The sequence below is a fragment of the Semicossyphus pulcher genome, unplaced genomic scaffold (assembly GCF_022749685.1).
Source record: "Semicossyphus pulcher isolate SPU_LCO1_2020_fin unplaced genomic scaffold, fSemPul1.0.p SCAF_3, whole genome shotgun sequence".
NCBI lineage: Eukaryota > Metazoa > Chordata > Actinopteri > Labriformes > Labridae > Semicossyphus > Semicossyphus pulcher.
This window is the reverse complement of record NW_027211704.1, coordinates 6,427,464-6,442,031: the sequence shown is the minus strand read 5'-3', so window position 1 is coordinate 6,442,031 and position 14,568 is coordinate 6,427,464. Positions and strand designations below refer to the sequence as shown.

The following is a 14,568-nucleotide window of genomic DNA, read 5'->3' as shown; positions in this document are numbered from 1 at the left end:
TGTTTAAAAGTGGTTTATTTTTTCCATTTCAGCTGTATGCCTACTTAGCTGTAATAATCCAGACGAGACGAGGTCAAGGGACAGCAGGAATGACCGCAGCACCTGGCTGAGGTCTTTAGACACTGCTATAGCCCTGTTATCGGTTAACATCATGTCTGTTCTTCATAGCAGCGGTCTGCTATACAAAAATAACAGCCTGTAGAATGCTGTAACTGACCAATCATAATCGAGTATTCAACAAAGCGGTGTAATATTTAAGGCATAATGCACTTTAATGGCTAAATTCCACCAGATGCGCGTTCGGTCCGTCTAAGCTCCGCTACGGCAGCATGAGAGTGCTTCCACCGCGTCTCTGCTGCGTCACAGCTCCCGAGCTCTCCGCTGGAGATACGCAGGGCTTCTAATTCTGTCGGATGCCGGAGCACTGCGCAGCAATTCAGCACAGAGCAGATTGAGTGTGACAGGAAATCAGACACTAAAGCTACATTAAAGCATCCCGTTAATTTTCAGAATAAAATACTCTGTGTTGACGTCAGGTCTCATTTCACTTAACTACATCAACTGATTAAGCACATTTGTTTATGAAAAAAAGAGACAAATCCAAGCAAGTGCACCCTTCTTTAACTCTTTCAGTTGGGAACAATAACCTCACATGTGTTTGTAATTTTTCTTACAGCACTTATGTCTTATTATCTCACACGATCGCGGATAATTCTGTAATTGCCGCGGGAACTCCTTGGCCTCGCGGCTCCAGCTGTCCGGCGATGCTGCGTCAAACCGCAGCGCAGCTGTTACGCAACCGTCACACAACCAGTGGAAGTCCGGTGTCATTATAGCGGAAATAAACCCAGATCGGGTGGTGCAGGCAAGTTTTGTAAATTCCTCTGTAAGTCTTTTTGCAGTAGTAATTGATATTATGAAAGCAGTCTGCTATACAGAACATACTGTGAAAAGCTGTAATTGGCCAATCAGAATCAAGCATTCAACAAAGCCACGTACTAAAGTGTCAGACTCACTTAGCTGACGGTTTTGTTTGTCTTAGTGGAGCTTTCAATATGAAAGATAGTAAAATAAACAGTTCTGTCTTTGAATTAATTTGCTGAAATCACAACATTGTGACAAATTGTGATAAACAGCAGAAGAATTGTGCCACGTTTTTTATTTAATTAAGGGACCCTCTCTGTTGGTTGAAGGAACTAATAAGCTGCCATATTGTTTGAGAGAGTCTGCACAGAAGATTAAATGTTGATTTTTATTCAGTTCGGAGTTGACAAGGGCTGATTGGAGACGTGTGTGTCCACTCGGAGCGCGTGCGGCTCCGGGGCAGCTGTCTAAAAGCTCGCAAGTGTTGAATTATCTCTGATGGGTGACGACTTCCATAAACACAGTGTTGATTTTTACGCTCAGAGTTGAATTATCACTGTTGTTTTTACTGTGTGAATACGGCCCATATTAGCCCCTTGTTTTAACAGGGGCGTCAGGAATAACAAGAGATATTTCCTCGTTCTGTGAGCAGAGGATTGGCAAATAAAATGTGTCTAATTTATGAAGTCATTTAGATTGCAGGCCACGGATATTGAATTGCGGGGGAATTATGCCCTCATGCTTTGGTATGTGCAGCCTGCAACTGCTCCAGTTTCTCATAGGGATTATTTGAAATGTGAACTTCCCTGGCACGAGTGCATAACCCATGTAATTTGCTCTTTTAAAAATTCCTCATCCCTCCCCGCACGCTCCGGAGCATTTTTCTGTCATTGGCTATGCTTTATTTTCCTCTGTGCCACATAGTCAATGACTTGTTCACAAATAATCCCTGTAACCACACAAGAGGACCACCCTGCTTCTTGTATAGTACTTGTTCTGTCTGAATAATGTGCCCTAATTGCTTCTTCTACTGTGTTTAATTATTTTTCAAGTGTCACATTTTGCCGTGTAAGCACACTGGAAGGCACATCTTCTTTCTGGAATGAACGTTTCTTACCTGAATATGTTCTTCGCTGAAAGCAAAGCACATATGTATCCCCCCGGTGAGCGAGCGAGCGAGCGAGTAACACAGTGTTCCACAGTCTCGTTGACTTTCTCTTGTAATCTGCATTTCCACCACCTTTCTGCAAAGCTCACTGAGAGACATTTACAAGGCCAGGCTGCTCCTCTTGTGGCTTCGAAGTAAGTGGTGAGGATTTTCTCTAAGAGCAGCTCTCTCTGTCTTAATGACATGCAATCTCCGCAAAAGGTTTATCCATTCAATTTGACTCTAGAGAGACGATTTCTTCAGCCTGCTGATTAAATTAAGATTCTTTAATAAGCGTATCTATGTGCAGTGACACGAGAGACAGGTTGAGCTGTGTCTACCAACGCAGCCAGGACGCCCAAGTTATGAAGGCGAGATACAGTCAGTGAAACATCTTTGTCTCTCAGTTTGCTGCTGATCCTTCACCTTGTGTTTGCTGGGCCACACAAATCTACAGCTTTTAGAAGAGATGAAAGGTACTAAGATACTTTACTCAAGTCCACATACTTGTGTTAAAAGGCTGCTAAAAGTTGAGGTGCAAATAAAACGTCAAAATAAAAAAGTACAGGCTCTCAAATGTACCAAAAGTAAAATGTTTCCCTCTGAAGGACATTTCTAGATAACTGAGACTTTAAAACTTAATTATAACTCGGAACAAATGAGATATTGAAAATAAATGAACTGACTCCCCCTGTCCTGAATCTGCCCCGACATCGTATGCTGTGTTGTCTGGTTCACTTTCATCCACGTTCTCTCTGTCGGTCACAGACATCACGTTCACTAGACGCCTCTTCTTTGCTGTCAAGTGTCTTCATACGTCTTTATGTTGTTTTCATCATGTTACGCGTCGACATTCACTGGGGGCTGCAAGGTGGTGCAGTGGTTAGCGCTGTTGCCTTACAGCTAGAAGGTCACTGGCTCAAACCCCTGTTCGGACGTAGTGGGCCTTTCTGTGTGGAGTTTGCATGTTCTCCCCGTGCATGCCCGCGTTCGCTCCGGGGTCTCAGGCTTCCTCCCACAGTCCAAAGACATGCGCAAGTTGGTCTGTCTCTATGTGTCCGCCCTGTGATTGACTGGCGATCAGTCCAGGGCGTACCCCGCCTTTTGCCCAATGACAGCTAGGATAGGCTCCAGCCACCCACGACCTGAACAGGATAAGCGGTATAGATGATGGATGGATATTCACTGGGAACTGTTCAACAATTATTTGAGGACGTGCGGACATGAGAGAGAGAGACCCATTTACTTTTCAGCTTTTTTTTTGCTCTCAAATGAGCTCTCATTGTTGTTGTAGACTTATGATATAATAGTTTAAAGCTGTGTCCCAATTCAGGGGCTACAGTCTTCGAACGAGGTGGTCTGGGAAGGATGAGTCATCCGTAGCCTGTGTAGGCCGCTAAGGCCAAACTGACATGAGGCGGTCTGGTCTACGGGCGATTTCCTGTTTGCGTCACTAGCTGTTCCCTTCCTTACCCTTGCGTCACCAAGCGCTGCTCCTGTCGCCTAGCAACCAGTAGCTCACGGGCTAACTAGCTAGCATAACTAACCTCAAGGCCCCTTTAGGTTTTTGTTAATATTTGTATCGCTAGATATTTGACTGAATTGAAACACGCTTCTGTGACGCAATCGGCCTATAAATACACCCTTTGAAGGCTGCAGCCCCTGGATTGGGACACAGCTTAAGTTAGAGTTCCACACAGAACTCTCTGCATTTTACTCCGGTTCAGAATCTGACAGAGCCACACCTTTTTTACCGGCACGTGGCACTAATGCTTTCTTCTTCTTTTGTTATTTAATGGCAGTCAGCAGCTTTCAGATGCGCTACAGCCACTGTCTGGTGGTAGCACAGCATTACAACCAGGAGCCGGTAAAAACAACGCAAATAATGTATTTTTAAGATGAGATAATAGTCACTTCCCCATCCCTTATATTCAATGAGGAAGACGCCAAGGAATCATCTTTTCCATTTAGCTCAAAATGTATCCTGATATTTGGAAGACGGCTCACAAAGATGCAAAATAAAGATGGTGGATAATTCCCGTAAAAGAGCAGCTTCAGAGCTAAAGTAATGAGGCTGTTCTATCTTTAAAGCTCCTGTGAGGAAATTTAGTCTGATGTCTCTATATGACCTACAAAAGTGAACCAGACCATCAGCAACAACATTAATTTTTTTCTATACAGTAATTTTAAATGCCTGAAACCGCTGGCGGGGGGGAGGTGTCAGACGAAGCGATTAACTGCACGCTGCCTTTGTTTACATTTTCCAGGGCAAAGATTTAAAGTGAGTGATACATATGACTGTTAAAGAAAGCAGGATGAGATGTTTTGTTAAAAAACACCACTTAAGCATGTACAGGACAAAATCAGCAAAGAGATAAGAGGTACGGCTTTGTCCACAGGGGGCGCCAAAATCAACACAAACCGAAAGTTCCTCACAGCAGCTTTAATGTTTGCAGCTTTTTATCATCTTTTTTGGCAAACTATGTAGACATGGATTCTTACACAGAAGGTCAAACAGACTAATGTTGTGTCTGTAACCTAGCAAGGAAAAAAACATGCTCACTTCAGCAGTGCTGCAGAGAGGCGACCAAATAATCCAGGTTCAGCGTGATGTCTGCAGACATGTACTACAGGCCAAACAGGCTACCAATCAATGTGTGAGCGAATGTGTGTGTGTGTGAGTTACTAATGTAAAAGGCTGTTTTTGTTAAAGAACATCGGAGAGACAGCACCTGCAGCTTGTCATGTTCACTCCCAGAGCACACAAACATTTTTTAACACCTTTTTCGGCGTTCAGTGACTCATGCTGAACGTTATTGCGTCTCTGTAGGAAGAGAAGCTCGGGCCGGGGAAAAGAGCAATTTGTTGCAACGGTTTGCATTGATTTACTGAAGCACCATGTCAAAGTCAAATGAGATAGTCGTTATTTGTTCTGTACCGGTTTTTTTTAAACTTTGTCAATGATTCTTTTCAAACTCTGAAACCCATTTTGCAGCTCTTCTGGTGTGCACTTTGATAATAACTCTGGAGCTGCAAAAGAACTCGAACATGACATTTCTTCATTTTAATTACACATGAAGTAGTCGGGCTGCTCGGAAAATGAATGTCATTTTACATAACGTGTCAGTATGCATTGAGAAATGGACGGCAATTGTCGAGGCAGACGCGTCGTTTTTAAAGATGTCGGCGAGTTGAAAAAATGTACCTTCAACTTAAAGCACCGGTAACGCATCAGAAATATTATATACTTTATAAAATGATTATTAATCGTTCCAAGTAATGATGTAACAACCAGTCACTACTGTCTCGTCTCTTTCCTAATAGAAGGCAGAAGGAGCTCAGTCTGTGGGGTCTCAGAACGAGTCCCGTTACTGACCAAGCATGGAGTTAGGGCTGGTAGCTGGAGAGATGCAACATTGGCCGCAGTTCATCTTCAAATCTTTCCTCACCTTTCTCATGTAATTATCAATTAAGACTCTTTACAGCGGGGTGAGACGAAGCGATTAACTGCACGCTGCCTTTGTTTATATTTTCCAGGGCAAAGATTTAAAGTGAGTGATACATGTGACTGTTAACGAAAGCAGGATGAGATCCTTGGTTAAAAAAAACACCACTTAAGCATTGGCTGTGGACGGCTTTGTCCACAGGGGGCGCCAAAATCAACATAGACCGAAGGTTTCTCACAGGAGCTTTAAATAAGTCATTACTCTACTAATGTGTTTAGGACCCCCTCGAAAACGAGATGTCAGGGGGTGATTCCTAATGAAGTATTTACGAGAAGGTGTAAGTTCCTTTCCTGGGCACTGTCGAGGTGACCTTTGAGCAAGGCCCCGTATCCCCAACTGCTCGGGGCGCTCGTCAGTGTGCAGCCGCCTCACTCTGACAGCTCTCCATAATGCATGTCCGCAGAGTCCTGTTTGTGCATGACTGTATTTCGGGCCTATGTCTGTGTAGCATGTTTCTAAAAAATGTAATGCGGTCTGCAACCTGTAGATCTTTTTTTCCATCTTTCCCACCAACATGAGTGCGTTGATGCAGGTTTTGGGAAAGAGGCTGTAGTCTAAAAATAGAAGTTTTCCAATCAAGTTTTTGACTGCTTCCTTCTCCATGCTTAGATGCACTGTTCGGCCTCTTCTTCCTGCTCACGTTCATGAAAACAGTCAACTAAAGTGTCGCCTTCTCACAAACTAATCTAGTAACAATATCAGGACTATCTAGATGAAAACTTTAGATCCTGTGAGGCCTCTTCAATGTTCTCATGAAGAGAAATAAAGCACTTTATTTTTAAGCCTCGCTCCTCTCGTCACAGCCATCCAGCCCACACTGGGTGCAATCAATAAGATAAAAATATATTTGTTAAGTTACATTGAAAAGAAAACTTTGGTGAAATAAACATAAGCAAGCTCAGCAGGCGTGCTGAAGAGGCACTTTGGGTGTCAGTGCTTTGGATGTCAAAAAAACTTCAATACATTACGTAACAGTGCGGGTGCATGCTGTGAGTGCATTTTCCGAGTGCTTCGTTTTTCTTATCTATAAAACTTGACTGTTACGGCCTTGGAGCTTACTTTTATTATAGAAAACACTGCAAAAAAACCAGACACACACAGAGCCTTTAGATATTTAACATTTACCTGAAATTAGATCTCTATTACAGCGTGTCAAACCGAGGTCACTCCTCTTTATCTCCATTCTTCTCTCCTTTCTTTGCAGCGATCGCCCGTCGAGTTCTGCGAGACCCCGACGCCCTCATAGTGTTTTATGTTCTTTTACTAACATAATTATTGGTCATGAGGTCCCATTTTACCCTGTTTTATATTTTTACTGTCATATCCATCTGTTTTACAAGATACAATTCCCTCATTAAATGCTGAATGTGTTGAAGCTGCTGTTCTGTTGGGCAGAGGGCCGCTGTCTGTCAGCGGAGGCCGCCCACGCACCGGCGCCGGCTCACTCTGCTCAGCACATAAAGAGATGTCCTTTACACTTCCATGTAAACTCGATATGTTAAAGACACATTTAATAGATTCTGGAGTCTTCACTGAGCTCCCCCAGATTTTATGCTATGCATTACCTGCACAGTCTTCATGTAATTTCCTCCCTGCAGCTTTTGGATGCATCTATTCTCTCATAGGTCTTCTCACCATCACCTGGTAATTTACTTTGCATCCACCCGTTTTTATTCGAGAGGTTTTATCTGGTTTCGATGCTGAGATGCTGTACTGTTGTTCCCTCACCTTAATGGCAGTATACCTGCAGGTGTGCTTGTATTATTGAGTAGATTGCTGTGCAAAAAGGACAGCGAGGAGGGATAATATAGCAAGGTCGTGACTCCATCAGGCGCTTTGGTTTTGCTCTTTGAAAAGCAGAACTTCTCTCTGAAATCTATGTCAAAGTTTATCTCTGAAAGTTCGCCGTGGCATTTGACAGTTATTGACGGCGCATTTGGCTTCAATACGCCATTAAAATACTACAGAAGAAAATGACTAGCCAAATCAATGGCTAATGTTGCTAGCTTCCATGTGCTAGTCGCCAGCCTTGGAAGTTAATGACCAGCCTAGTCAGTAGTCGATCCATTAGGTTGCTAGCTTCCTTGTGCTAGTCGCCATCCTCGGAAGCTAATGACCAGACTAGTCAGTAGTTGACCCATTAGGTTGCTAGCTTCCGTGTGCTAGTCGCTAGCCTTGGACGCTAATGACCAGTCTAGCCAGTAGCCGATCCAATGGGTTGCTATGTTAGACGCATGACTTGCCACCCAGTCGAATGAATAGGCGGCTTCTCATTTACCACCGCCGGCCTCTCAGTTACCTGCGCTGGCTTATCATTGGCCAGATCAGTAGCTGGCTTTGGCAAGGAAATCCCAGCTGGAAATGTTTTGTTCTAAGAACATTCTGAGAATGTTACGTGCGATGTTCTGGTAAAGCTTTGAGCGGGAAGTTTTTATTTGAATCCCAGAATGTTCCTCTTAATAGCAGGAGAACGTTCTCTGAAAAGAGAAAGTTCAGAAAGTTGCTGTGAGAATGTTCAAATGACATTTCAGGCACGTTTTATAAGTCACGTTCTGATAGTTCAGGCCGTACTAACATCCTGAAAAGATCCTCAGAATGTTGCAGTGAGCACGTTCTACCTTTGTTTGTATGTAACATCGAGCAAATGTTTTATAGAAGGCGTTCTGATGTCCTAGGCCTCAATAACATCCTGAAAATATCCTCAGAATGTTGCAGTTAAAACGTTTTGTCTTAGTTTAATTTTAACGTTACAAGAATGAAATGATAATTAGAACTTGTAGGTAATGTTAGCCAATGTTACGGGAACATTCCCTGCTAGCTGGGATAGCCTCCCTCGGCCTCTCAGTTGTCTTAATTTTGTCCTTTTCCCGGCACCATACTTTTATGCAGTTTAATTTCTGGCCATTCAACAACCGAGGAGGTCAATGCCATAGGTTATATTTCAGATTTGTTGGTATAGAAGCCGAACTTCTCTCTGAAATCTGTGGACGTTTATATATCTGCAAACTTTGCCTTTAATTTAACAGTTCTTTCCTACTTTTTTAAAAACTTTTTTAGTGGTTTATTGTTTGCAAGTGTACATGTGTGATTTTTGTTCTGCTTTTGTCAGTGTATGGCCTCAGTTATAACTTTATTAATTATAACTTTCAGTACTTTCAATTATCCGACAACAGTGAAGCTCAAGGCTGTGTACTGCATGGCAACAATAAGCACTCCAATCTGATCTTTATGAGCTGACCTCGTCAAAAGCAAAGGCAGCATTTCCCTTTAAAATACATTTTTATCACAACTCCACATCTTTTATTGTGATGGTTCTGACGTTTCTCATTGTGTTTCTTGTATTTACTGATTAATGCAGAATTGTTCCCACCAACTGTAGGAAGTGTGATGCCGCTGCTCCTCTCGGAGGTTTTAATGACTGAAAATGTTTATTCAGGGCCAAACAACTTCAGGCAACTAAATGGTGAAAAGCTTGAATACACATTAAAAACACAGAAAAAAATTAAATAGGGAGGATAACTTCCATGGCTGTAATTTAATGTGAGAAGCAATTATGTTGGGTATGCAGATCTTATTCATCGCTCTGTTTCGAGGGAGCTTTAAGGATAATGCTACTTATTGTTCAGAATAACCGCCGCATAGTGTTTGTGGAATATCTCGCAGAGGTCTCAGGAACAGCCAGGGTTGCACTGAAACTCTGGTTTGTTTGTATGTTGCTCCAGACCAGATGAAGAAAGCGTCCAAAGTCACCAAAAGATGAACGTTAAGTAACTGAAGTGCTATTTACAAAGATACCTCAGGCCCATGTGGGAGGTGTGCTTGTTGTGTAATTGCATAAGAATGAATCACGGCAATTTCCCAAAAGAGAGCGTGGACTCAGGAAACCTGAAGCTCTTCTAAAAGGATTCATACTCTAAATTCATGACTGCTTTATTACTGTTGTCCTACATTTACCTCAGCGAGACAAAAAAAACATGAGTTCATCTTCAGGCAAAGTGTTTTTATGGTCCTTGACTGCAAAATAATCAACTTCTTCTTCTTTTTGTTTCAGGATATCTGACAGTTACCATAGAGCCCCTGCCTCCTGTTGTGGTGGGAGAGACTGTTACCCTTAAGTGTAACTTCAAAACTGACGGGAGGCTTCGAGAGATCGTTTGGTACAGGGTGAGTAAACCTGCTCTTACCTTCAGTGCCCTTAAAGTAGCAGCAGGCAAAGTGCTATCTAATTCTGCATGTTTTACATGCTTCCTTTAAAAAGAGGAGGCTAGGACGAGACTTATTGTGCGTCATGATCGATGTTTCCTGGAGACAAAAGCAGGGATGTAGAGACCAGAGACTGTATAACAGCCATGGTGATGTCACTACCCCCTTTAGAAGCGTAAAGTGGTAATCTCGAAGATCTCAGTTTCGTCCTCTTTGGCGGCACCTCTGGCGATAAACGGTAATTACGGGAGCACACTTCCCAGATATCCATACAGTGTTGCATGTGTGACGTCCACGGTTGGCTCCGGTTGTAGCTTTCGATTTTCCTGGCTGAGGGTAGCTTTCCTTTTTAGACTGTTTGCCTTCAACTGAGCATCGAATTTGTTTCTTTTGTTTCTTATTTTTGAAGTTGTATCTGTAGTCATCCATCTTTTCTTTGTTTGTTCAGCCATAGTAGATTACTGTTTACTCGCAGAGACGGGAAAAGCAGCCGCTTAGCTCCGCCTACCCTCTATGGCAGACCAACCACACGCGTCACTAACTGGGCGCCGCTTGTGATTATTTTTGCCGCCACAGACACCCAGTCTGTAATACTGCCAATGCAAAGGCTTTCATCAGCGGACCATAGGCGCAATCACCATTGTGTTACCTCATTCGGCAATAGATAGTGACTTGAAAATCTTCGAGATTATTACTTTAAGTCTCCATTTTGGCCGTGAACATCTTTGTGTTTTGGAACCAGAAGTGGCCATATTTGGACGACAGCATTGAAACGACTGTCTCTATTCTGGTAGCAACTTGTCTAAATGGAACCATAATTTACTATATGAACATCATGCTGGATTAAAGAAGACTTGAAAGTAGTGACTGAGACCATCAACCCATACAATCAGACCTCTTTTTGCAGCCAGTGGAATCTCCCCCCTGCTGGCCATTTGAAAGAATGCAGCTTAAAGGCACTTTCATATTGATTACACTTCCAGTTCTTTTCTTTTATACAGTCATTCATTGATCAAAATAAGTGAATAGATAAATATACCCACATAATAAACCATCTTTATCCTTCTACTGTTATTTCATGGGAACTTTGGGCACCAGCTTTCTAAACCATCCATTTCTTTCATGTCTGGCCCCATCGGTCTCTGAGCAGGTCAATGCCGTTGGTTATGTCTCCGTTTTATCGCCATTGTAAGAAGATGCTCTGTCAAGCTGCCATTGTTCAGAAACCAGCTCTTATTATTTGGAGCAGCTGTATGGGAGGCATCGCTGGCTGTTGTTTGGGAATTTGATTTCTCAATCCGCTGGTCATCACCATCATGTCTTAATAGTTCACAGCTGGCGTCTCAACAGTTATTAAAATCCCAGTTGGTGTACTCGACTGCAAAGTGCTGCCAATAATGAGATTGCTGTTGAAGGGGGAAAAAATGACATGTCCAAGATTGTGTTTAATTTCCCATAAAACTGGCATGATTTAAAGTTTTGTGTGAACAAAAATCTGTAAATATTAAATAATAAAAATTGCTTTTGTGTTACTTCTAGAGACACACTGATGAGCTGGTGTGTTGGACAGCAGCCGCCTCTGTCCCCTCCCTGCCTGGTCATTAGTTATTGAAAAACTCTTGAGAGCTGTACAGATCTGCTTTGTTAAATCGTCTGATTCTTCACCAAGATGTTGGTGAAGTTGCAGAGTGGTGATGGGCTTTGTTTAATGCAGAGCAGACACATCGCAGAGCCTGAAATGTCATCATCGAAGCCTTTGGTATATTTGGGCATGCATGCTGGTCTTGTGTCTTTTATAATGCTTTAAAGTGAGCAGCTGATAGACGATAGACTGTGTAGCTCTGACTTCCCCTACAATGGATGTAAAGATGTGTCTTAAGCTCAGATCCACCAACACGGCTGCGTCGCTGATCACACTGAAACTCTACTTAATGCTTGTGCTCACACCAGATGCGCCGCAGCACGTTACAGAAGCTATCGGCTCTGCAGCTTTAAAAATATGCGGCTAGTCTATTTTTGACGGAGCCACTGTATGGCTGTGTCAAGCTGCTCAAGGCAGATGACTCCGGCAGGAAGATAGACACGGGAATGGCAGGAATCCAGGTCGATTTTCAAAGTAAAACACCCTGTCCAGACTCCTGGTTATATATAACATCACTACATCAACATTTAACAACATAGCTAATGGTATAAAAAAAAAAAACTGACTGAAAAATGACCAAAAAGATCAAAGTGAGGTTATTTAATTGGGCAGGTAAGATGGTCCACTTCAAGCACTGATAGAAGCTGTGTTGCAGATATGACATCACAGAGCCGTGCCCTATGGAAGCTGTCTGTACACAGGAAGTACAGTTCACTTATGATGAGAGCTATGACGCTGGCAGGTGACAGTTTTATATGTTTGTTTGAATATGTATTTTTGGCTCTGGGGGAAGCTTTTTAAAGTCTGAAGAAAATAATAAAAGAACCTGATGATGCTCTCAGGTAGATGGTGCACTTCCAATTAGTAATTGACCTACAGTGACAATATTCAGTTAAAGGGGACATATTTTAGCTATGCAATCAACTTTGTATTATTCTAATGTGTTTTTGAATCATGTTGGTAAAGTTTGTTTCTTTTTAAAAATGTTATACATATTTTATATTTCTGAGCCTCTCCTTCCTCTTGAAACAAACCATCTGTTTTGCCATTCAAAGGTTAGACCTTAGCCACGATTGGCTGACGGTATTTGCAGTGACCATATAGTGCGATCCCACAAGCAGCTGCACTGCACTCCGAAGTTGTAGAAAACATGGCTGCTCTAGGATCGGTTATGCGGCCTTATATGTACAAGCCAGAATCACCAGGAGGTATCAGAGTCATAAGCTGAAATCTTGACAATGACTTGACTACAAGCTCGTGCAAGAAGGTGAGGTGAACGACGGCGAATGACGATTGGCCGATTTCAGCGAAAGCAAGGTTCTACGTAGAAACATGCGGCTGTTCTGAACGGCCCATTTCAGAGGCAACCTGTTTAAAAATGTAATTCTGGAAAAACACAGAATTATGCAGTTTTCTCTTTCACTTTTCAGTTTGAACAATAAACAGCCAAAAATGAGAAACCCATGCAACATATGAGAATATCCATTTAAAAGATATGGCCCCTTTAAGAGGGACAGTTGTGGACATTACTGATTGCACCAGTTCACGGCCAAAGCTGGAGGCCTCTGTCAACAAAAGTGAAGATAATAAACTTCAAAGGACGGATAATAAACTGGCAAACAGAGTGTAAATGAAGCATTGTACCATTTTAACACCCATTATTAATCCTGGGACATTGACAAATCACAGGACAAGGTGAACTTCTTAATGGTGCTTTCCCCAGCATCCTGATGAATCCTGCGTCTCACTTACTAATTGTTAAAACAGTTTAAGATCATTGGTGATGTACAGGACAACACTGTGGTGACTCTCACCTTGGTTTCACCCTCCTCCCGGTGCTGCAACACTGTTCATTAATGAGCGAGCAGTGCTTTTATTGCTTGGACAGGAGCTCTGTCTTTAGAGGAGCGTCTGCTTTCTCACTTTTATTATTGTGAAATAAAACAGTGTCTCTGGACTCATCTTAGCAAATGCTGACCTTTTCAAGGTAGGACAGAAAGAGATTTATGGCACTTTACACACTCACCTTACTATCATAGATCACTTTCATTGCTGAGACAATTTCATTTAATCAGGGGGGGATTGCAGAGCGTTGTTTTGCTTATATTCTGTCACATTCCTGCGCCGTCTATTGATAGCTGTAGTTTAAATCAGCGCTGTGAGAATACAGCTGCACATATTAGGGGTTCTCAGGAGGACGGCAAAAAGGTTGTAACAGAAATCGTCCCCATCTCAAACGTTGATAGATTATAAATCAATTACCCACACTCCCCCGCCAAAGTTTCTTTAATCTCCGCCTTTTATTTCTGTAAATACCGTTGACTTCCCATCGTTCTAATGGAAGAGGGGTTTATTCTCATCTGGGGAATCCTCATATCTAATCGAAGCTCGGCCAATCAGGCGGAAGGATGAATAACTGAATATTTCAGAGGGAGCTCATTTTTGGGAGCTACATCCTGATGTATTCTGTTTGAGGGTGATTTTAATGTGCAACACATGCAGACTGCAGTCAGAATTAGCATGTCTCAGGACGTACTTAAGATAAATCTGATCATTTTAGAGAGCCTTTCAAGTCACACTCGCTCAAACGCTCCTCAACATTATATTCAGAGCTGGAGGGATAAAAGTAATGATTGAATGTGAGTAAACCTGTGGTTAATATTTTATTTAAGCAGTCTGCACAGATATTTTTTTTTTTTACAAATATAATCACACGAGTGTTGGAGTGTGTTTAGGGGGCATGGCTTTGTTTCTTTTAAAGCTCTCCCTTTTTCCTCGAGTTTCACTTGACCTTTCCACGTCATTTAAAATACATTTTTCAGACTGCATGTCATCTTTGAAAAACCCAAATACCAGCCAATCTGCTGCAGTAAACTAGAGTTTGAGAAGGGTTTTTAACAAGCAGACCTAACGTCAACTGTTATTCAACCTGTTAGCCATTAGCTGAACACTGTTTAATAAATTCTGAATGACATTAACCTCTCTGTTTTGTTGATTAGGCTCTCCTCCCTCACTGTTTGGGATCTCACAGACCTGACAGGAAATATTCAGCCGATATGAGGTAGTAGGGCCTTACTGTGCCTCCAAGGCGGCTGCTTGGGTCACTACCATCTACAGGTACAGTGGAATGACCCACGCTCACGGAGAAGTCTCGCGCGAGACCGTAGTTGTTGCAGGAAGAAGGAGATAGGAGTGAGAGAAGACAA

At 42.4% G+C, this 14,568-nt stretch overlaps 1 protein-coding gene across 2 annotated transcripts in view; it reads left to right on the top strand.

The window, feature by feature from the left end:
* igsf21a (immunoglobin superfamily, member 21a) overlaps nt 1-14,568 on the top strand; it is a 251,268-nt gene that overhangs the window by 74,543 nt on the left and 162,157 nt on the right. For both annotated transcript variants that reach the window (XM_069677410.1, XM_069677409.1), the window contains exon 2: nt 9,569-9,681. In XM_069677410.1, coding sequence (XP_069533511.1) covers nt 9,569-9,681 — 113 coding nt within the window. The remainder of the gene's footprint in view (nt 1-9,568; nt 9,682-14,568) is intronic.